The 21,810-nt window shown below is 46.7% G+C and overlaps 1 protein-coding gene across 6 annotated transcripts; it reads right to left on the bottom strand.

Moving 5' to 3' along the window:
- Positions 1 to 848: 848 nt before the first annotated feature.
- On the bottom strand, positions 849 to 19,629 carry PANK2 (pantothenate kinase 2). Of its 6 annotated transcripts, none has more exons than XM_059817664.1 (7): positions 19,440 to 19,629; positions 9,626 to 9,978; positions 8,308 to 8,561; positions 7,092 to 7,268; positions 6,724 to 6,847; positions 4,610 to 4,735; positions 849 to 4,163 (listed from the first exon to the last, which is right to left on the bottom strand). In XM_059817664.1, the coding sequence occupies exons 1-7, from the start codon at positions 19,627 to 19,629 to the stop codon at positions 4,113 to 4,115; spliced, it is 1,275 nt and encodes a 424-aa protein (XP_059673647.1). In that variant the 3' UTR covers positions 849 to 4,112. The 6 variants fall into 6 exon arrangements, with proteins under 6 accessions (XP_059673647.1, XP_059673653.1, XP_059673648.1 ...); XM_059817670.1 differs by lacking the exon at positions 19,440 to 19,629 and adding an exon at positions 16,910 to 17,039; XM_059817665.1 differs by lacking the exon at positions 19,440 to 19,629 and adding an exon at positions 16,686 to 16,948.
- Positions 19,630 to 21,810: the final 2,181 nt, after the last annotated feature.

Genomic DNA, 21,810 nt, shown 5'->3' with positions numbered 1-21,810 from the left:
CTCTAGTGCTGGCTGCACCCCCAGAGCTGGGTGCTGGGGGCAGGTCCCACCTGGAGATGTTCCGCTTCACCTTCCCCAGAAGGAAACGCAAGGAGCCACCTTCTTGCTGCCCTCCTAGTCATCTTCTGGAAGCTCCAGCCGGTCACAGCCATGAGGAGCTCACTGGGTGAAGATTCCCACTGGTGGGACAAAGCAGCAGAGGGTCTGGCTGAGCCGCAGTCTGCATCTAGCACCAAGTGCACAAAACACGATTATTTTTGTTACTTCCACCCCACGGTTCCTGCTCGGGAGAGATGCTTTGCTCCCACCTCCAATCCAACCTGTATCATCCATACATTAAAGGCCAAAGGGCCTCCAAAGCACCCATCATCACCTACCACCAAAGAAGTCTTTCATCAAACCCCAAAATGCTGCAAGCCCAGACCCGCACACATCCACCTCTCAGCACAGACCCGTGCTAGCGTGCGGGTTTTAGTCAGACCTGGTTTAAAAGCCTGTTTTTGAGGTACCTGGTTAAAAACATTACTAGCCTGGAGGGACAGAGCATCGAGAAGGGATCCTCACTACCAAAACCAGGCAAATACTGAATGTTTAATTTCCTCCCCCCTTCCATGAACATGCTTTGAAATGCAACTGATTTCCAGAGATCAGAACGTGCAGGGAGTAAGAAGTAATCAAGGATTGCCGACGGTTATTTTTAACAAGCTTCTAAAAATCAACTGGAAGGACTCGTTTACACCCATTTCACCGGCACGTTCTTGACGCCTGTTCAGATCAACGTTCATCCCTTCGCTCTGTAGCTAGGAAGAACGAGACAAGAAGCAAACAAGAGAAGAGTTTCACGTATATAAAAATAACTGTAATATTTTATTACAAGAAGAAAAACAATTTACAAAAAAATACACACAGTACATTGGGGACTTTGGCGTTGGACATCAGACCACACAGGATCTACTCAAAATCCACAGAAAAAGGAGTAAGACGCACAAGCGCGCAGAACGAACATGGGAAAACCCGCGGGATGCTGCTCCCAGGGACACCAGCCGGGCACCTACTCCAGCGCCTCAGCGCAGGGACTTCTCCTGGACCAGGCTGCAGGTTCCTCAGCTCTGAGGAGGTTCCTCAGCTCTCCACAGCTTCCCTCCGCACCACAAAATCATTTCAAGGTCGCTTCTTCCTTCTGTCAGTCTTCAGCTCCCAAAAGCTACTGCTATTAAAAAAAAATAGCCCTTCTTCTGTGTATGACAAGGATTCAGAGGTGGCTTACGTACCCTCCCCGCACCGACGCTGTCTGTGTAAAATCCCCGGGACGAATTAAACCCGATAAGCCCACACCAGCCCAGTGCATCACTGAAGTATCAGACCAAGGAGCGAAGCGGGTCCTGGGCACGAGGACATTTCAAAAAGCCAAAGCGTGTTTCTGTTTCTTTTCCACGAGTCAAAGCAGGGCCTGAGTTTTGACTGCGAGGGTGGGTGACCTGGCTGAAATGGCAGCCAGACATGTGCTGTGTATTACATTTTATATGGTAGAGAAAGAGTTAAGTCAAGTCTAGAAAACTGACAATCAACAATTCAAAAGTGGAGTTGGTTTTAATGCACCTACTTGGGGTATCTTTCATGTGATTTCACAAGAAGTGAAGAATAAATGAGGTCTCAGATGCAATTTGTCCAGAGAAGCTGTGGATGCCCCAACCCTGGAAGTGTTCAAGGCCAGGTTGGACGGGGCTCTGAGCAACCTGGTCTGGTGGAAGGTGTCCCTCCCCGTGGTGGGGGGTTAGACTAGATGATCTTTGAAGGTCCTTTTCAGTACAAACCACACCACGATTCTGTATTATCCTGCTCAACCCCCTTACCTCTAAAAGTACCCCATTATATTGAACACAGAGCGGGATACGACTGAAACCTGCACTATGGTGCAGGAAAAGCACACAAATGTTCTTCCGCAGACAGCACGCTGCAAAGATTACCTTTCACATCAACACTGCTCTCTTTTTTCCCCCCTGTTTTATTGTTGTTGTCAAATTACTGGATGCACTGAGGAAGTTCCAGGCCCACAGTTAACTGAAGTTGAGGCAATGCCTTGCTTTATGCTGTGTCTGCTGTCTGGAACGCTCACCCAGCAAAGCTGACAGGGCTGGCTTTAGAGAAATACCACACAGGATCTAATCTAGCAAAGAGTACATCTTCCAAATCCGTAGTTTCTTCCCTTTTCAGGCCCAAAAGAGAGGCAGGTACCACACAATGAACCCAGTGAGCTGCGGAGCACCTTGCAAGTCCTCGGGTCTCGGGCTGCAACAGGTAAAGCCAGACGCGATTTGCTGCACTGCTACTGCGCGTTACTGCAGCCAAACTGCAAACTACCAAACCGGCACGGGGTGTCCAGCGGCACCATCCATCATCAAAATGTGCATCAGGATCAGAGAGCTGAAAATCAACTTATCTGAAAGGAAACCATGACTTTAAAAGCTGTGTTTGAGTCAGGACGACAAGTCATTCCGGTGTCCTGGGACAAACCCCAACAAGTATGAACTGATCTGCACTTGCATTTCACGAAAGACCGCTTCACTCCACTCACGGAAGGACGGCTTCTACGTACCGCTGAGCTGCTCAGCTGGAGAGCCAGAGCACCGTACCGCAGGGAACACTCTGAAGTAGTATCTCCATTTAGCTGACATCATCAAGGGAAGGTGCAGATGGCTCTGCAGAAAAGCAGCTCTTTCACACTGACTGGAGTGCAGTTACACTGAAGTAACTGATGCTAGTGGCACGGCAAAGAGAACACCAACACCCTTCTCGCTAAAGATCTTTCGTAACACAAGATCCCAGCCTGGGAAGAATTTCTGCAAAGAGGAGGGCAAAGCAGAGACACGAGGAAGGAAGGTCAGATTACAAACCGTATGCGTGCTGCTTTTCTTTTTTAAACTGCTGTCCACTATCAGCGTCTCTGTTGTTTTGAGAGATCATTTATTCAGTGTGCAGTAAGTCATTTCTACATCCACATCCTCAAGATCTTTAGGGGTTCCAAACTGCAGCAACCCAGATTTGCAGGCTGTATGCAAGATGGCACGCACAGAAAAAAAGAGAAGAGTACGGCATGCATACAGGAAGGAGAGGTTTCCCCCGAAACTACATTAGTTTAGCAATTAATAAACAGAAAATGCAACAGAGAAGATCCCAAGTGTATGACTGAAAAAAATAATCTCTTTGGTATAGTTATATGCAGCCAAGTTTTATAACAGAGAAACAAACAAACAAACAACCCCACTATTTCATCCTCAAATTTGCCTTTAGCAGATCTCAAGGTCAGAGATTGACAGACACTCCTAACACTATGCCAGCACTGTGGCATATCCCAGAGGGTACTGTGGTCTGCATAGAAGCGCTACGGGCTGAAATCGTGGTCTGCATAGAAGTGCTACGGGCTGAAATCGGAATCAACCAGAGAGACGGGATTCGTGCCTTACCTTTCATCTCTAATAATCTGTATACATAGATAAGAAACCGCGGTAAGAGGAATAAAGTCTCACTGATAGCACAGCGGTGTTCGACAGGCCCATGGATGGCTCAGAGGAGACAGAAGTGGTCCGTATGGTTTTTTACATGCCAGGGCTGCACTGATGTTCTTCCCCCTTTACAGACAATTTACAGCATACTGCAAACACGATGCCTTTCATTTGCGGAACGTAAAACGCTGCAGCTGAGCTCTATAAACTGTGAACAGGGTAGACATTGAGCACTCAAAGGAATCTTGATGGAGGGAATAGAGTGCATGCCTTCTATTATGTCACCACCATTAAACATATGTAGAAGACTACATAAAAAGGGCTATTGGATGTCAGCGACTGAATGCCCTACAGATGTTCCAGATACAGCCGCCACCTTCGGTCAGCGTATTTGCATATATATGCTCCTTTTGAACAAACCTGCGCTGTAATCAAAGATTGGTTTCAACTGTTTACAGACAGAAACACAACAGTCCTCTCCTTTTCTGATTAGGTCACGCACAATTAGTCTAACAGTCAGCGAACGGATGCTTTGAAGTGAAACGTGGGGCTTAGTGACCCAGGAAGTGCCCTGACTTTATAGGTCCAACGTACAGAATCTGCACAGCGTCAGGCTGAATCCAGGAGTTCCAGAAGAGCACCGACTGCACCAAAATAACCCTGAAGAGCAAACAGACAGGAATATCTATTAAAAATTCAAGTAAAGGCATACAACTGATACAAGAACATTACACATATGATGTAATTTTAACAACTTAAGAGAAGATGGTGGGAAGAAATAATTATAGGTAGGTACATTACAAAATAGATTCTAACTATAATCGCTGTATTGGAAAGCAGAGCTGCACAGAATCATCTGTACTGTCAATAGTCTTAAAAGGAAGTTGACAAGCAAGATGAGCTTGGTAGTAAACAATTCTTATATTAGTTACTGGAACAATATACATGTTTTTTGTGACCCTGCACTGGACACTGCAGTAACTGTGGCTGTAGTAACAAAGCACTGGGAAGCTGCTGCACAGCGTGTTATCATCAACAGCTACAGACCCCACACAGCTCTTTCACAAAGGATTTGAATTTTGACACGAGACAATTTAAAATTTCACCTCATGTTCCAAGAAAAGTGCTTTTAACTGTCCCTTCGACCAGTAGTCCAAAGCATATGCCAGAAGCCTCATCGAGATTGTATTGATCCGAAGGAAATTGCCAACAAAAACCACTCGATTAATGTTCTGGAAGTATTAAGGGTAAAAAAAAAAAAAAAAGGAACATTAAGGCTAAATTCCATTTTCTGCTTGCAACGATGAAAACCCCACCTTAGAGTAAGAAGAAAAAAGTTACACTTATAATGCCTTTTTAAAACGTCATATGCAGCTTTTCAAATACATTTTCCAGTGAGACTTGATGAAAAACAACCAGCTGAAAGCAGAGGGAAATCACCAGTCGACACTAAAGCAACGAGATCCAGAGAAAACTGTATCACCCCGCATAGCTGTTCCTGGCAGCTAAGGAGCGTAACTGCCTTGGTGAGTGGGGATGGGAGCTGCAGGGAGAAGAGTTATAATGCATTTGCAGCTTTCTGAACTTCGAATTTTAAAACTGGACCCAAAAGACATGATCTGCAAGAAAGAGACGACACCAAGTCAGCTTGGGGTCTGGCAGCAGCAAGAGGCGGTTCAGAAGAGCGAGGCAAGATCAGAAAGGGTGCATTGAGATGGTCAGGAACTGTGCTGGGAGGGGCCAGAGACTATGCTGAAAGAGAAAAAAAGGAACTGTACTGGGCGCAGGTGAGGCCGCACCTCGAATGCTGTGTTCAGTTTTGGGCCCCTCACTACAAGAAGGACATGGAGGTGCTGGAGCGTGTCCAGAGAAGGGCGACAGAGCTGGTGAGGGGTCTGGAGCACAAGTCTGATGAGGAGCGGCTGTTCTGTCAGAAAGCAGTACCAGCCAGGTCATGTTAAGAGAGGCTCTTTTTCAGACTCTTCCACACTACTGGGAAATCCACAGGTCTAACTACAGCCTTTCTAGCTTAGGAATTTGAATAGAATAGTTGATTTTTGGCTATGAGATCCTTATACTGGCTAGAAACACTGATCATCAAGTGCCATCTCTTCTCTCTCCCCCCAGCTCTGGCCTTTGACTCATCACTGAAAAAGCTGAATGGCTCTCTACTGTTAATCTGAAAAAAAAAAAATTTAGAAACCCATAACCAACACAATTCTGAAAGAAAGGAAAAAACCAACCAAGTACTGATATTTTGGATTTAAATCAGACTTCCAGCCAAACTTTTCAATCCCAGAATAGTTCTCCTGAGCCAAGCGATGAACTCTGAAGCCTTCCTGTTCTCCAACAAGAAAATAATTTTCTGTTCCTCCTCTTACCGAGGAATCAGGATCAAGTCCTATCTGCTCCTTCACTCACCCCCTTCTATAGATTTTCCTTCCATCCCCACATTCATTAATGCTTTCCCCTAACTATTCAGCATCCTCTCTGCATTCCGCTGTGTAGTCTAGAGTGAGGACTCTGTTGTGGGCAAGACTGGTTTTGCCTGGTTTCAGCAGTAAATGAAGGTAACTAGTGAGCATCTGCCGACAGCAACAGGAGTCAGGAGGATGCTTCACCCCGTTAGCTCATCCCATAGGAACAGACACAGAATGGAGCGGAGAGCGTGTCTCTGTTCTTTCATAGCCCTGTACAATGCTGCTTGACATGAATGCAACAAGGCAGCACTGTAAAGAAGCTGAAAGCACAAAGATACAGGAACAGCCGTGGAAGCGGTGGGGCCTGGCCCAGAAATCGAGAACAACTCGTAAAAACAACATAGGAAAAGTATCCAGCCTCAACACCCCCCCACCCCACCTTTCCTTCTCTCTCAGCGGTCCTAAGAGCTGTAGTTTATCGCACACCCACCATTCCTCAAACCACCGCAAAGAAGCTGTTTAACTCGTGACCAAGCAGAGGACCTAACAAGACCAACAGCCAACCCCTAATTCATTCACCGCTCTTCAGTTCACAGCACGACGATCTGGCTCAAACTTCACTGAAGGACAACATTTACTGAAGAATCCAAAACAAGGGGATTACAACTTACTGAACATCCAAAAAGACGAGTGTGAACACGCATCTACAGAAGCGTATGCAGGGCAAAAGATACTGCGTGACAGCAGCGCACAAGTGATGCTTCAGACAGGAAGCAATGAAACAGATTTCCCCTTCATACCTCATTAAGTGCACACATCCGTGCTATGGAGCCAATGTTATTAGTGATGGTTATTAAAGTAGCCTTCGCCAGGTCCTCTTTGCTGACAGATTCCCGCTTCTCCTTGCTCATCATGTTTCCAAAGCTGTAAAGACAGTTTTCGGGTTAAAGGTCCATTTGCATCAGAATTCCAGGAGAAAATGGGAACTGCTAATTTAACCAAAGGGATTCATCTTGAAGTATTGATTTCTAACTTTAAAAAGCATTGCTATTAGTAATTTAGATCTGGTAACACAGAACAGCAGAAGGAATGGTTGCTCTCCTGAGACATGTAAATCCAGTTTTTCATCCTTGCAGAATCTCCCGTGAAAATAAAAATCAGTCATTACCTGGAAGCTACAGCCCAGCCCGGCAATCCGAATCGCTCGTAGTCTCCTCCGTAAATGTCCCGCACTAGTTTGTCCACTTTGGTACTGTCTCCATGGGACGCCATCTCTAGGGCCTCTTCAAAGGTGGAGCATCCGGTAAGAAGACAGCAGAGACCAAAAAAGGTTCCCCCTCCAAGGCTGCAACATAAAGCAAAATGAAAGTCACCCGCCTTGCTTCTAAAGAGACAGAGAAAGAAAATGGCTCGTTCCACTGAAAGCTCGGATTACTCAGCTACGCATCTGAGTTAGCTCAGGTTGCCCCATTCCTTCGGCTTCTTCTATTTTCAGCGAGAGCGATCTTGGAAGAGCAGCAGTTTTCTTCAAATCCGTTACTTTCAAATAACTTGCAGCCTGTAAGGAATCCCAGGCCCTCACAGCCTTCTGCATGTTTCTAAATGAGAAATTAATTTTCTTATTTTACAATATCCACCTTCTCTTCCCAGCACTCAGAGAAGTCGACCTTAAATAAATACTAGTCCTGAGGTGTTACTGGAGTATCAGAGCACAGCTATTCAAAACTTAGGGGAACAAAAAACCCAAGAACACTACGTCCTGTTCACTTTACTGTGTACACATGCCATTAATGATGTATAACAAGAGTAAGATCTGTGCTGTGAGGTTTTTTTTATCATTATTGCTAACTTTCAAGAAATTCAGGAAAGCTTAAAGCCACAAAGCTCTGGGGCTTTGCCTGGCAACAAGAGTCACATCTTCAAGAAGAGCAGCTGCAACAGTCCGGCAACTGTCTGGGGAATTATTGCTGTGCCAGCGTCCCTTCCTCCAAAATAAGGTAACTTCCGTAAGCCAGGATGCAAATCTCGACTGCTAGAATCAAAGCTAACAGTTGTTAACATGATCATTAAGAGTACATTTGGGATAATCCCAAACTATGGGATTTCTCTGATGGCAAATAAAATGGTTTAGAAGCTGTTTTTTCAGTTGCCCTGCTGTAGGAATTAGAGAGCCTGGTTGCAGTAAGGAAACCAAAACAAAATTCAGATTCTCTCTTCCAGGAGGGATCTTTGTTGGCAGAGATGAGGGACTGCAGTATAAGCAGGAGCTTGGTCATTCAACTCACCCTCTTTAACGCAGCTTATCCCTGAAAATGTCATCTAAAACGCAGAAATGCCTTCCAGACTCTAAAATCAAACTCACTTTGCCCCCTCACAGCACTCACCTGGTGCCCGTTACCCGTTTATAGTTTTCTTTTGAATACACAGCCAAAATGCTGACCCCTGAGCCAATGTTCACCAAAAGGAGAGGATACGGATTCTCCAAGTTGAATGGGAGCTTCTGACATCTTTCAGCATCCGTCGGGTTTTCAAAATAGTAGCACTCTGAATGTCCATTGAATCCAACTGAATCAATGTACAAAACTCCTTTAATAAGGCAATCGAGTTCATCTAGCTTACAAAGCTGAAGGTCACCCATCTGGCGGGGGGGAAAAAAAAAAAAAGAAAGGAGAATATTCAAGGAGAAGCTAGGGATCTGAAGTGTTTATGCTCAGGGCTAGAAGAACGCATTCACTGCCAGCTAAATTCAGCTATCTCCATTACTCCCTGTGGTGGCTGAGAAAGAAGTACAGATCACAGAAGGGCTCCATCTTTCTCCAGGCACAGGGACTGCTAACTACCCCGGCCCTAAAGTGTGCAGACATGGAAGAGGGGGAAAACGAACAACTGGATCCATGGATGGATGCCAAGAGAATCTCATCAACTCCCAAGGGCCTGATTTTGGCCCTGACTCTGAGGCATCAGCATGGAAAACAAAGAAAAATGAGAAGGGACTTGACTGTTGGACAAAAAAAAACCCCAAAAAACAAAACACCCCAACCAAAAAACCACCCAGAAAACAGAGGAAGTTATGAAATTGTTTTCCCTTCATGTCACTGCCTCAACTGCATAAAAAGCCTCTTTATCTGGCGCGTTCTTTCAAGCCCTGGTTACACAAAGTATTTATCACACACATTTTTCACCTATGAACAAGAATCAAACTTATAACAAAGCCACACGATGATGTCAAATCCCAACCACTAACCTCCTTTCGGTTAATTTACCACCAAATCTGACTGAACCTCAATCAGCTCACTCGTGTGTGCGTTAGAAATGAAACCGCATGAGCAAAGGAACAATAAAACAAATATTAAGCATGTGAAAGACATCAATGAGGAAAAACCCACAAGACTGAGATCAGCATAATCAGAGATTAATAATACAGAGAAAGTCCTGTAAGAGCACACGCCATGGAAGTTAGTGAATGATTTTAGAGTTACAGGAACGTTGCATGCAATTTCAGGGAAGAAAGTATCCTAATTTGGAGATGAGAACTCGACTCCACATGCTGTTTCCTGAACCGAGTTTAATTTGAGTTAGGTACACTCTTCCAAAGCTAAGATTTAGAGAAGTTTTAGAGTCTGCAGAGAAAGTGTTCTAGTTTTAAGCTTTAAAAAAAATTCACTACCAGATCCTAATCGTATAGAAGCCAAAAATGCATACTGTGAGAAAGTCCTGCTCAAATTTGTACGCTCCACCTCCCGTGGCACATAAGGTAGTATGGAGGCTTGAGAAGTGTTTTTCGCTTCCCATTTGAATAAAAGCAGGCATGTCATGAGTAGGAAAGCGTATAAAGTGCAGATTGCCTTTACGTCCACACAGGGTAAGGTCCTTTAGTTCAAGGTGCACATCCCGAATGCCTGTAGATCCATAGGCTACGTTTGATGTCAGGTATTTGCGGATGCTTTTGAGATTTTCCACTTCCTCCTCCTCCTCTTCAGCGGTGATGTCCTTTGGTTCAAAATAAACAAGTTTGACCAAGGTCCCTCCAATATCCAAGCCAAACCAAGGAAAGACTAGAGAGAGGAGAAAAGGAAAAAAAGAAACAAGGTTTGATACTGTCATAGCACCAGCAAAATACTTATAAACTGAATTAATTCACGCAATTCTCTAGGTACTCCAAAATGCAGGCCTGTTTTATCTGTTCATTTCTAAAGTGAAAAACATAAAAAATGTTAGCAGTCTGGCCTTTCACAAGCGTGGCTGAGACTCCTCTGTCCATGGACTTAACTCTTGTTTTGAGATACCTCGTGTTCCGGGGCTCCCAACATTGGAAATGCAATCCTCAAAATACTTGCACCACCACCACGCAGCACTGAAGATACACGCAGCGCAGTATCCGTACACCCGCTAGATACTGCTGCAATTTTAATCCCCAGTTATTTCTGTTATAAAGTTCTGAGCCAGAGCCAAGGACAATACCAGTGCTTTTACATCAAAGGGATGTACAAACGTTAACTAATTACAACAGATAACTGAGGTAAGACAAGTAATCTAAGATGCCCCAGGGAGACAAAAACAAATGTCTAATTGGATTATTTTATTAGTCAAATTCCCTCATGGTACAAAATATGCATTAGTGTCAGGCCCAGCAACATTTACAGCTGTATTGGATAATGAGCTTCTTGGAAAAGATCAAGAGAAAACCCTGATCAGATGGAATCTGCGATTAGAGCTGAGAACTGGAACAGATTAATATTACTATTAATGAGCTAAAGGATAGGCTAGAGCTAACAAGATACACAGGCACCAGAGCAAAAAGAAAAATGTAGCCACATGTTATGGCTTACGGCAGCAGGATTAAACCCTTATGGTTTTTCCAAAAGGAAAAAGGGAATGTTTAGAAAATAAACCTGAATGCAGCATACACATTACTAACGTCCCTCTGGAAAGAAGGATCTCGGATTTAGTAAAATTCTTACATGTCAGAGACAGGCATGATAACACGCTACTGTTATTTTTGCAAAATATGTTTGCTTATCTGCAGACAGATAAGGATGCGACATGAAGAAGCCCTTGTTCCTACCGCCATTTGAAAGCGGGTATCCCTCCGGTTAAGCTCAGGGAAGCAGCAGCCACCCCCAGAACAACAAAGTGCCCAAGCGAGAGCATGTTCCTTGTCCCTTCGTCCCGGCAGCGCAGGAGGTGCACGCCGGGGCCCCGCCACTCGAGCTGCAGGAGCACTGAAGAGTCAGAGAGCAATACCCAAATACCCAGAGGCAGCATTTAAGAAAGCGGAACAGCAAAGAAAACAACTCAGGGGCAGGAGGGGAACTCACTCCCGAAGAAAACGACCTTCAAAAAGCCACAAACCCAACAGGCAAGCACATGTTTGAAGACGATGTGTTCTCTCCTCGGCGGGTTAACTCGGTTGCTGTACAGAGCGGAGGTAAGACAGGCCCTTTCAGAGGATCACAGTTCCTCAGGAGCTGCTAGAGCCATCAGCTACCCACGTTATTTTTAAACCACTGAGTTATTTTTACATATTTACATAGAGGCCACCCCCAACCATCACCAAAAGAAATCTTGAAAGAAGATGCAAGCTCTATTTTAGGAGGCACATCCAAATTTCAATCATCCTCTATTTCTAATGCATTTACTTCAAACAAGAACAGACATAAAAATAACTGTTCATGAATGAGAGAGAGAGAAATTTGAATCACAGCCCAACAGAGAGAGAAAGCAGGAGCAATTCAAGGACTTTTTTCATGACAATTTCTCATTCTGTACTCCAGAATTCAGAACTACAAACTCTACCAGCATTTCAGGATGGAAAGTCTACCAAGTGCTTTACTTGGAGGAAAGTTTACCATGTGTGTCCTGCTTTAAGACTCCCTCATGAAAACCTCAGCATAGCTAAATTAAACAGTTAAGTTACTTCTCAAGAGAGGAGCGTTGGCTGCCTGGGCCTCGTCACGTAATGTCGGGAGAACCATATCCCCGGAGACACCAGACCAGGAGGAGTGCCCTCATGGGAAGGGGAGTCCAAGACCCCAGAGTGTAAGTGAAGGGAAAGGCAGGAAGGAGAAACTCCAGGATTTCTGTACCCCCAAAAGAAAGGACCTTGTCGTAGAGGAGTGTGGCAACAGCAGCTGAGCTGGCGAACGCGAGTGACAGAGACCACGACCACTCCAACAGGGAGATGGACACCCTACTTCTGCACGGTGGGCATCAGGGCAGCAAACAGCAAGTGTTTGCTTGCTCCACTTACCTGCTCATCCCAACACCTTAAACCTAAAAACCTGTACGCAGGCCCGCCTGATGCGATATTAAAGCCTTCTGCAATATGGCATAGACATCCACAAGTTGGCAGTCACCATATTAATGGCAGAATAGGACTCCCTCAAAGTATTTTGTCTTTCTTTGAATCAAGGTCCTAGATTTATCAACTAACAACCGCAGAAAAATGCTTTAACAAGGATCATGCCCTGCTATCGAGAGAAGCAGCAATAAAAATACCATCAACGTCACACAGGTAAAAATAGGGCATTGGCAGCCAAACCAGAGCCTTCTGCTGCTGCTCTAGTCCCTCCAGGGACTGGAACTGGTAAACACTGCCCTATTTAAATACCCAGTTCATGTATAGGATCACTAAAACCAGTTTTCCCACGTTCACTGTGCTTTTCAGTACTGCTTAAACTCTGCTGGAAAACTAGCAAGCTTTACGCAAGAAAAGGGACAGGAAGAGGCTTCCCACGTTACTCGGCCAAGTCCTCTCTTGTCTGTCGTGGTCACTGACATCCCGGACTCCCTTTTCACAAATTTCCCACTCTTAAAAGCACTCGGCTGTTTTGTCGTCTCTGCTCTGACAAAGGGACTGGTTCCCAAAACCTCCTGTCCTGGTGCCGGGAAACCTCTTTTTGATTTCTGGAATGTTATTTCTTCCTGTCAGGACATGCAAATGTTTTTCTGCATTATGAAGCCTGCACTTTTTTTTTTTTTAAAAAAAAAGCATCCCCACCTTCATATTTAGAGACAGCAGTCCTCTCCCCAAACTCACTTTGCCAGGCTATGCAATGGTAAAAACAGGGAGAGAGCAGAGGATGGGGTCTGGGAGATGCCCTCATTGGAGTGCAGCAGAAAAGCATCCAAAAACTAAAGCCCGGTGCCCCACTGAAGCCACGTAACTGAAAACGCCATATGGCCTGCTTCATCACAAGCTAACGGGCTTCCACTTCAGAGTAGACACTCAGCTGGTAGTACAGGCATTTGTTCAGTAGAGTAACACTAGTTTGTTTTAGTTGGTTGTGAGGTTCACACACCGAACTCCTACATTCAGATTTCAGGGCACAAGAACCACCAACTCGGTCCGTCAGTTTAGGAAGCTTTCCTAGTCACAAAAAAAGATAGCAGCTCCTTAGAAACTTCATCGTAGCCCACCCTCAGTGCCCTCAAGACCTTCAATTTTTTAACATATGTAAATTTACTTTTTATTCAGGTGTTGTTATAGCTGCCACTGAACTAGCAGAACATCAAGCGTGGGGTTAAACCATGCCAGTTATCCACTGTCTGGCACACCAGAAGACACGGCTAACTGGGAAACAGGAACGATGCCTGCAGAGCTCGGTGTAGAACACAGTCAGGTTGGGCCCAGGGATTATTAGTCTTCACTTAGCACTGGCCCCGCTAAATCCCAGCTGCCCCAAAAAGAGGATCCAATGCCCTGCGCAGGGACACAGCCTCCGACCGGAGCTGGCTCTACACATCCGTGCAGCAGCCGCTGCAGGAAGCCTCTGCGCGGAGCAGCTGGTGTTCTCCATCTGCCAACAGCTCGGCTATACCTTCAGTAAGTCACCGGGGATAAATTCTAAAAGATAGCCTATTAAGGTAATTAACTTAAACCAAATGATTCTTAATTATGGATCTCTCATTATATACATCCCAGCCACAGGTTAAGAATCCAAGGAAGAAGCGTGCTAGCTCAAAATTAAGTACTTCCTTACCATACCAAAAAGGATTTTCTGTGCAGTAAAACCTGCACAGAGCACTCAAATAATCTGGGGCAAGGACAAAACTTCCCCTATAAACCCATTTTTGTAGGAAAGGGGTGTGGCACACAAACAAGAGGAGGAAATTATTTCAACGACACGGAGAACCGTGAGTTTTTTCCTTACACTTACAGGAAGCCATCCAACATGAACATGCAGGGCAGCAACAGCTCTTCCATATCTGAGAACTAGAAAAATCCATGCCTTCAAAGGGAGGAAGGAGGAAGCTCTCTTGGATGAACGCCATCACCATCTGTTACCGAGATTTCTCTTAAAACACTGATTTTTCCCAGCATCTACAGTGCAGTTGAAAGCCATCCAAAGATCTCTCCCTCGTAAGCCTCTACAGCATTTTTTCCAAGAGAGCTGCTGCAGAAGGCGGCAGATCGAGAGCAGCGTGAGAATGGGTGGCATCCAGGAGCCTTTGGGCAGCCCGGAGGCTGATTCTTCTCAGTCAGAAGGTTCTGCTGAAATAACCAGCGCAAAAAGAGGCCAGCTTTAATAGCCAAGGCAGAAAATGCAAACTCTACCTCTCTCCACCACCTCCCCGCTGCTACTTGGAGCCCTCCATGCTGGGGAAGAGCCTCGCAAGTCTCTCCTTTCCAAGCACTCACCAGCCAGAGAACGACGGGGAGGATGAGAAACCCATAGGCAGAGCACGGGAGGAGCATTGTGGTACAAACCTCTGGACTCTCTTGCCCAGCATCTTCCCGGAAGCATTTAGTCTCTCCCTGGGTGTTTGGACATTTACAAGAAAGGCAGGAAATCCCCTCCTCAAAGCCAGAACTGCTCTCCATTCAAAACCTCCTGCAGTCTTTTTCCTTAAAGAAACTCTCTATATTACTTCGTTAGCACGATGACAGCCACTAAGCCCACTCTCAAACATTGCGTAAGACAAAAAATAAATGCAACAGTGTTCAGTGTGGAAAGTAGCGGGGGTACAAAGAAGGTGACTTAAGGAACTGGCAAGATTGTGGCATCACCCAGCAGGTCAGGCACACAACTATGAGCCTTATTTTCATTTGCTTCCCTAATGCAACATAGTGTAACAGCAGTTATAAAGTATCTTAAAGCAATTTTTTTCCCAGAAAAAAACTTCTTCATCTTTTGGCCTGACAAAGTATTGTCTTCCCTTAGCATAGACTTTTTTAAAAAGCAGCTCTATACACACATTTTCATACACACAATGTACATACAGCTCTGTCTTAAAAATAAACCTTCTCCTAATGGGCAGATCTATGGCTACGCAACAACAAACAAAAGACCAGTCTGCAAACAAAGTTAAGGGCTTAGAGCTAGCACTAAATAACCTCACACAGAGAAAAGCTCAAGGATACTGTGTGTTCCCACCGCAAGAGCTGCCACGCTCCCTTCATCTTCAAATCCCTTTTAGAGTTAGACTGTAAGCTCTTTGGGGCAAAAAAAATATAATGCCTTTATTTGTTATGTAAATTACTTTATAAAATTGGACACTATATAAATAAAAAAACCTCAACAGATTTATTTTGAAAGCTGCAGAAGCGTCGAGATGAAAGAGGCGATATAATTAAAGATCTCTATGGTGGATTTCCTTCATGCGACAAGCAGCTCAAGTTGTATTTCAGACTGATCCTTAAGTTACGAGCCAATTATACCAGAAGCTAAAAAGATTAGCCTGCGGAGGAGCCAGTGAAGACTGATGATTTAGTTGAGCATATAACAGCATCTCTATGCTTACTCTAAAATATTCAACATTATATTTTAATAGTGTTATACCACGATGGAAATTTTACAGCTGGGAAAAAAAATATTCATCAGATTTTAATATAAGGTGACACTAAGTCTACATAGCCTCCCATCTCTAAAAATAGGCTTTGCTAGGAATTCACATTTCATGTGAATGTAAAAAGGTATTTAAAAAAATCAAAGCTGAAATTTTGTACTGCAAAGGAGCTACCAAAACAGTATTTTATTTGTACCTCTACTTGCATACTGTCTCTATTGAGAATTTAAAGCAATATGTACATTATGTCCTTGCATGATTCTGACAGAAGATACTAAAACATTAAAAAAAACGATATCCATTGAAAGGACTACAGAATGGGTGAGGACATGCCTTTTTTTTTTTTTAAACCACACACGCATACATTTTTAGAAACTATTTGCAGGATGTTCTTCTTGACATTTTAGGTATAGGCTTTCTTTTGGAATTCATGAATACCCTACAATACAGATACGCTTTATGCAATTTACTTCCCATCCCCTTTTGTCAAAGAGTAAAACATTATGGATAACGCCTGGCAAAAGCATCAAAATAAGCTTTTTTTTTATTTTTCAGAGAACTAACAAACAGGCTACAGAAAGGAGAAGCATACTGTTGCCCAGGGAAATAACCTGAGCTCATCTCTGCCAAGGAAACCAGGTTTTCAGGAAGGAGCAGAAGAGTGGTGCAGCAGCACCAGAAAGCCTGGAGAGAGTGAGGGATGGGGAAAAGGGAGGAAGCTGATGAACTGAACTGCTGACCTGTTTCTCTTATCGTAAGGAAGATTCATTACAATAAAATATTCCCCTGCTCATTATGATCTAGTCATCATCGATTTTATGCCTGGCACTTAATCCTACTAACAGCAAGCCATTTGGTACCCCGCAGTTACGTTAAAGTAAATGTAAATGTGAATATCCTCTTTACTTATCTGGGGTACTTCCAGTCCAGTTTTTAAGCGTAGATTTCAATAACGGTACTGATAATTAGTTACCATAAAAGGAATTCTTCTGTATTGCCTCTGGAGCTGATAAAGCTTTTTCTATATTATCATTTCTGCCTGTACTAACAATCCTGTCAAGTTCCCCTTTGCACTCCACCAGCATAATACTCCAAAGCAGCTAGGAACTTCAACAAATCGCTGCTTCACAACATTTTCAGGGACAGTTCTCACTCCCTTCCGACAGCAACAGCGTCCTTGACTTCTCCTCCTTTTACCTGTGGCGTACTGAAAATCACAGCGTCTGCAATAAAGCTCTTTAGTTCCTACGAAGCGCACCAAGAAACATTTAATAGCCTGAAGGCACGCAGCTTGGACGTCGGTTGTACCGTTGCAGGTCAGGTTATTTCAGATATATCCAATCTAATTCCCTTCAGTCTCAGAGCTTCCCCGATCTCTGCAGTGGAAGAGTCCTCGCTGCACATTACTGGCACAGACAGACGACCACGGAGGAAGAAAGATCACGAGCTTGAACCGCAGCCTGCTGAAATCCTTTCATTCCTGGGGAAGCAGGGCTCATCTGCCAGGGCATCTGCCAGCACAGGCAGCAAGACAAGCCTCAAGGTCACCGAGCTTGTTTGCCACATACCAGCAGCAGACAAGCGGGAGCTAAAGTAGGACATTTTTGATCAGACGCCCATTAAGCGGTTTGCTTTCATTTAGGCTTGCTTGAATCTTCCTTAAGGTGGGATCGAGCATTTTAACTTCAAAATGTAATTTACTCTGGCATCAGACATTGTCCCTATTAAGGCATGTACTCGCTCAAGCACATTTCTCTTCCAATTATCACAAAAATCACTTAGGAAAGACAGGCTACATTGCAATCCCGAATTGCACTATGCTGACCTTCCAGATTGGATCCAAATTCTGTCTTGGAAGCTGCCAGAACACCTGTTTTCCTAAGAGTATCCCACACCAGCCTCTGCACTGAACTTTACTGCAGCAAACCAGAACCTCAATGCCCAACTTTAATCTAAATTTTCCACAGAAGACACAGAAACTGCCCTCGAGCAAGGCAGAGAAGTATAACCACCTAATGTATAGCTCCACCCTAATTTTCATACCAGAGATCTTTCATTTCCCAACAGCTAGCTGCAACCTCTTAAATAGCATGTCTCTAATTAACAACCCCACAGCTCCCATTGGTATGTTTTGCTGTGATTTCCTCACGACAGCCACACAACGGTACTTTCACATCCAAAGTTGGTTTTGCTACATCCAAATCACAAGGATGCTCACCACTGCTAGTGCCATTACACCCCTCTACTAAATTTCTCTTTCATCCTGTTAATTCTCAGGTAAGCAGAAAACCCCACAATTACCTTAGTTATTTAACATTAACTTTACAATAATTTCCTGGTGCAGGATCACTCCTGTAATCTAGCACAATCTGGAAACGAAAGGGAACGCAGGTTAGCACAGCCACACCGACGCTATGTTAGCACTGCTGAGCTGCACTCGCCTGAAATTATTAACGCGAGGAGCATCCAGTTCAGCAAACGTCTTTGAAAGTCTTTCGAGATGTAATTCTTATTTTTCACACTAAGATGGGGCAAAAGAGAAGCTTCCTTTTTTTCCAGTGACCAAAAAAAGAGAAAGAAGGCTATTTAAAACTTTAGATTAATACAGTAACAGTAATGTCTCAGCACTGCCAGCCAACAGCTTGCAATGAGGTGCAGGACAATTTTGATTCCTGTTTTCAGCCTGGACTCATTTGCTGACGTCCATTTAATAGCTGCACAGGTTACAGGGAACTACGTTAACGCTTTTTCATTTTCAGGGTACGGCAATTTCCTTCCAAGAGGAAAGACTCCAGCGTAAGTGAAGAAATAATCACTCGGTTCCACTTCAAACATGGCTGAAGCAAGTCACCAGCCACAGCCACCTGAACGGCAGCTCCTGCTGCTGCCAAAATGAAGGCTGCCATCCATTTTGCACCTAACTCGCTCCACAGACCGCTCCTGATACGGCATTTAAAAACTTGGTTCAGAGGATGGGTTTTTCCTTACAAAGTCTGGTTTGGCCTGTGCCAAACCTGCAGGGTTCTCCCCTCCCAAAATTTACACCATTCTCTTTGCTCACAATTGCTTTTCTTCTACCAGTTACCCCACAGCCTTCACCCCCTGGCTCTGGCTGCACACCACAGCCCCTCCGTCTGTCCTTCTGTCTCCTTCTCTCTGCTCTCTGTGTCCTTACCAGTGACCTTCCCTCTCCCCTTCCGGTCCAAGGTCCCCCACTCGGGCACCTCAGCACCCACCACAGCCCCAGCTTCTGCGTCCCGCTGCACGAGGCCAGGCGCCATCTCGCCCTCAGTCTCCCAGAGCTCCTGTAGCTCAGCTTGTCCCACCCTCTGCCCCAACCTGCTGAGCCCGTGTCACTCTCCCACCGCGCTGTCCCCAAACTGGCCGTGCTGGGTCCGTGTCATCACCCCACCGCGCTGTCCCAGTGTCCCCGCATCCCTCCCTGCCCCACACCACTACCAGTATCCCCCAGCCCCATTCCCCCCACCACTCCCATTAAGGAGCCCCTTTCCCCCAGCCCCACCCCTCCTGACCCCGCCCCCTCCCGGCCCCACCCATCATAGCCCCACCCCGCTCCCGCTCACTGCCACAAGCCCCACCCCAGGCCCCGCCCCTTCCCCGCTGCCACCCTTTAAACTCCTCCCACAGCCCCGCCCCTCCCTGCCCAAGCCCCGCCCCGCCCGCAGACCCCGCCGGTCGCCCCCCCCCCCCCCCCCCCCGCACTCACGCGGGCGGTTCTTGCGGACCGAGTCGCGGCGCTGGCGGCTGACGGAGCCGCCCCGTTCGCGGGGCTGCGGCCCCGCCGCGCTGTCAACGCCCGCCGCGCCGCTGCTCCGCCGCCGCGGGGGTCCGGCGTCCGCCCCCCCCCGCCGCCGCGGCTTCTCCTCCGCGCCGCCGCCATTGCGCAGCGGCTCCATCCGCAGCGCGGCCCGGCCCCATGGGCCGCCCGCCCCGCCGCGCCGCGCTCCTCACAGCCGCCACCGCCGCCGCCACCGCCGCCGCCACCGCCTCCAGCGCGCCTGCGCCAAACGGCCCCCCGCGCGGCGCGCGCGCCCCCGGCCCCGGGGGGGCGGGATAGGCCGTGAGGCGGCCCCCAATCCGCGCCCTTCGCCGCACGGAGCGACAGGCGGCTTCGCCAATGGGAGACAGGGATTGGACGGCAGCGGGGCGCCAGGCCCACCCCCCGCGCTCGGCCGCGGATAGTGACAAGCGCGGCTACCCAATCGAATGCGCGAGCTCGGTACGGGGCGGGGATTAAGGCGCCCGCGGGGGCGGGTCGATATGCGGCAGCGCTGGCCTATGGATTTCCTTTGGAAAGAGAATGACACGACAGCCGTCCAATGATGTGAGGAGGCTGCCCGGTCGGGGCGGGCAAACGCAGGCTGATTGACAGGCCGGGTAACTATGGCAACGCAGAAGGGGGCTGAAAGGAAGACCGCAGTAGGCCCAGTTGGACTGGGCCGCCCGGGGGGCTGTTTTGCATACGATTTGCATACGCAGATAGCGAGGCCTCCTTCATCCCCTCACTATGGGGCGGCTCTGCGGCTCCCTGGGCCCCACCGTGTCGGGCCTGCGCCCCACGGCCTCCGCCATGGCCCTCCCTCGGCAGTGCAGGGCCGGCCTGGGACCTAAACCTCCTCATTCCCCACCTACGACTCGCCGCTTCCTCCGGCTCCCCCTTTCTTAGCCATCTCTGGATCCAAACTTCCCCTTCCAGCGAGGGCAGATGAAAACACTCGAGTTCTCCAAAGATCTTGCCAGCTCAGTAGAAAGGACGGACGCAACAAAATGGGAGCAAAGACAGGAGGTTTAGGAGGAGAGACAGAAACACGGGTCAAGGATTCAGGGTACGCTCGGACCCAATCCTCGGCTCCCCTATAAATCACAACGTAATTTAAGTGCTGATGCATCCTGCTCTTCAAACTCTGACCCTACGTTTGTCAATGCTGAGCTAACAACTACAGCAGTAGCCATCCAGGCAGCAGAAAAAATTGAGACGACCATAAAGAAAGATGCAAGCAACGATCAACAGGATGACATTCAAGAGGAGAAACGACTCCCAGACTAAATTATGCCGTAAAAGCTCCATTGTAACATGATGGAGGTTCCGAAGTGGGATGTTAATTGATGTCTAACAAACCTAGAGCACGGCCAAGCGTGTAACTGCAACCCAGTGACCCACGGTGCTCTTCACCTCCACCACGTTAATCTCAGCTCACCGCAATCCTCGGGCATTAATTCGATACCAAAGGGATAAGCGACTGACATTCAAAAAAGGTGTAATAATTTCAGTAAGAATTTGCTGAATTCTGGTTGCTGTGGTGAAAAAAGGGCAAAGAGATTGGTCAAATTTAGTTAGTATAATTTTAATATCCTGTTGGGCAAATGCAAGAAGCTTATAAATGAGGTTGGTGCCAATATGAGCGAAAGCATAACCTCTCTGAATAAAAATAATCCTTCTTTATGAAAGCGTTGCCTTCATTTTGTTAAAAAACTAACTCGCTGAGCTTCGCTGCCTGAAGTTCAGAGTATTGTCAATACTGAGCCCTGACTGTGTTTCATATACCCGGGTTGTAAGTCAAGAGCTCTAGCTGGGAAAGCAGAAAGCAAGGAGAGCTAGTGGGCTGCGAATACACAGCAGAGCCCTTGGGAGCCTCTTCTGTAAAAGGCAGTGTGGAGAGGGCACGTAACGCTACTGAGAAAGGCTGTTTCCATCGTGCTGCTCAAAAGCTTCCTACTTGTCCCCAGACGGCGTACGCCGCAGGCTGGCTCACCCCTAGGGCTCCCTCGCCAGCGAGGGGCTCACCGGAGCCAGGCACAGCGGCGGTCTCGGTGATGTTGGTATCTCCTTTCTGCAGGTCAGGCCAAGCCCAAAGCTGTTCAGCAGATGAGGAGTGGTACCTGGGGAGCAACCACTGCTGCTGCCTCCACGCCAGAGCTGAAGCCAGGGTGGCAAAAGTGGCCCAGCTCCCTTTTCTGGCAGGATCCCGGGATCCGATTCAACTAGAGAATCTGGGAGAATCTGGATTGTGGAGGAAGAAGCATGAGCAGTGTGCTGGCCTTGGTGCGTGCTGTCCACCTCAGCATGCATCTGCTCA

Source organism: Gavia stellata, chromosome 5 (genome assembly GCF_030936135.1).
Source record: "Gavia stellata isolate bGavSte3 chromosome 5, bGavSte3.hap2, whole genome shotgun sequence".
NCBI lineage: Eukaryota > Metazoa > Chordata > Aves > Gaviiformes > Gaviidae > Gavia > Gavia stellata.
This window is presented reverse-complemented; position numbering and strand designations above follow the sequence as displayed.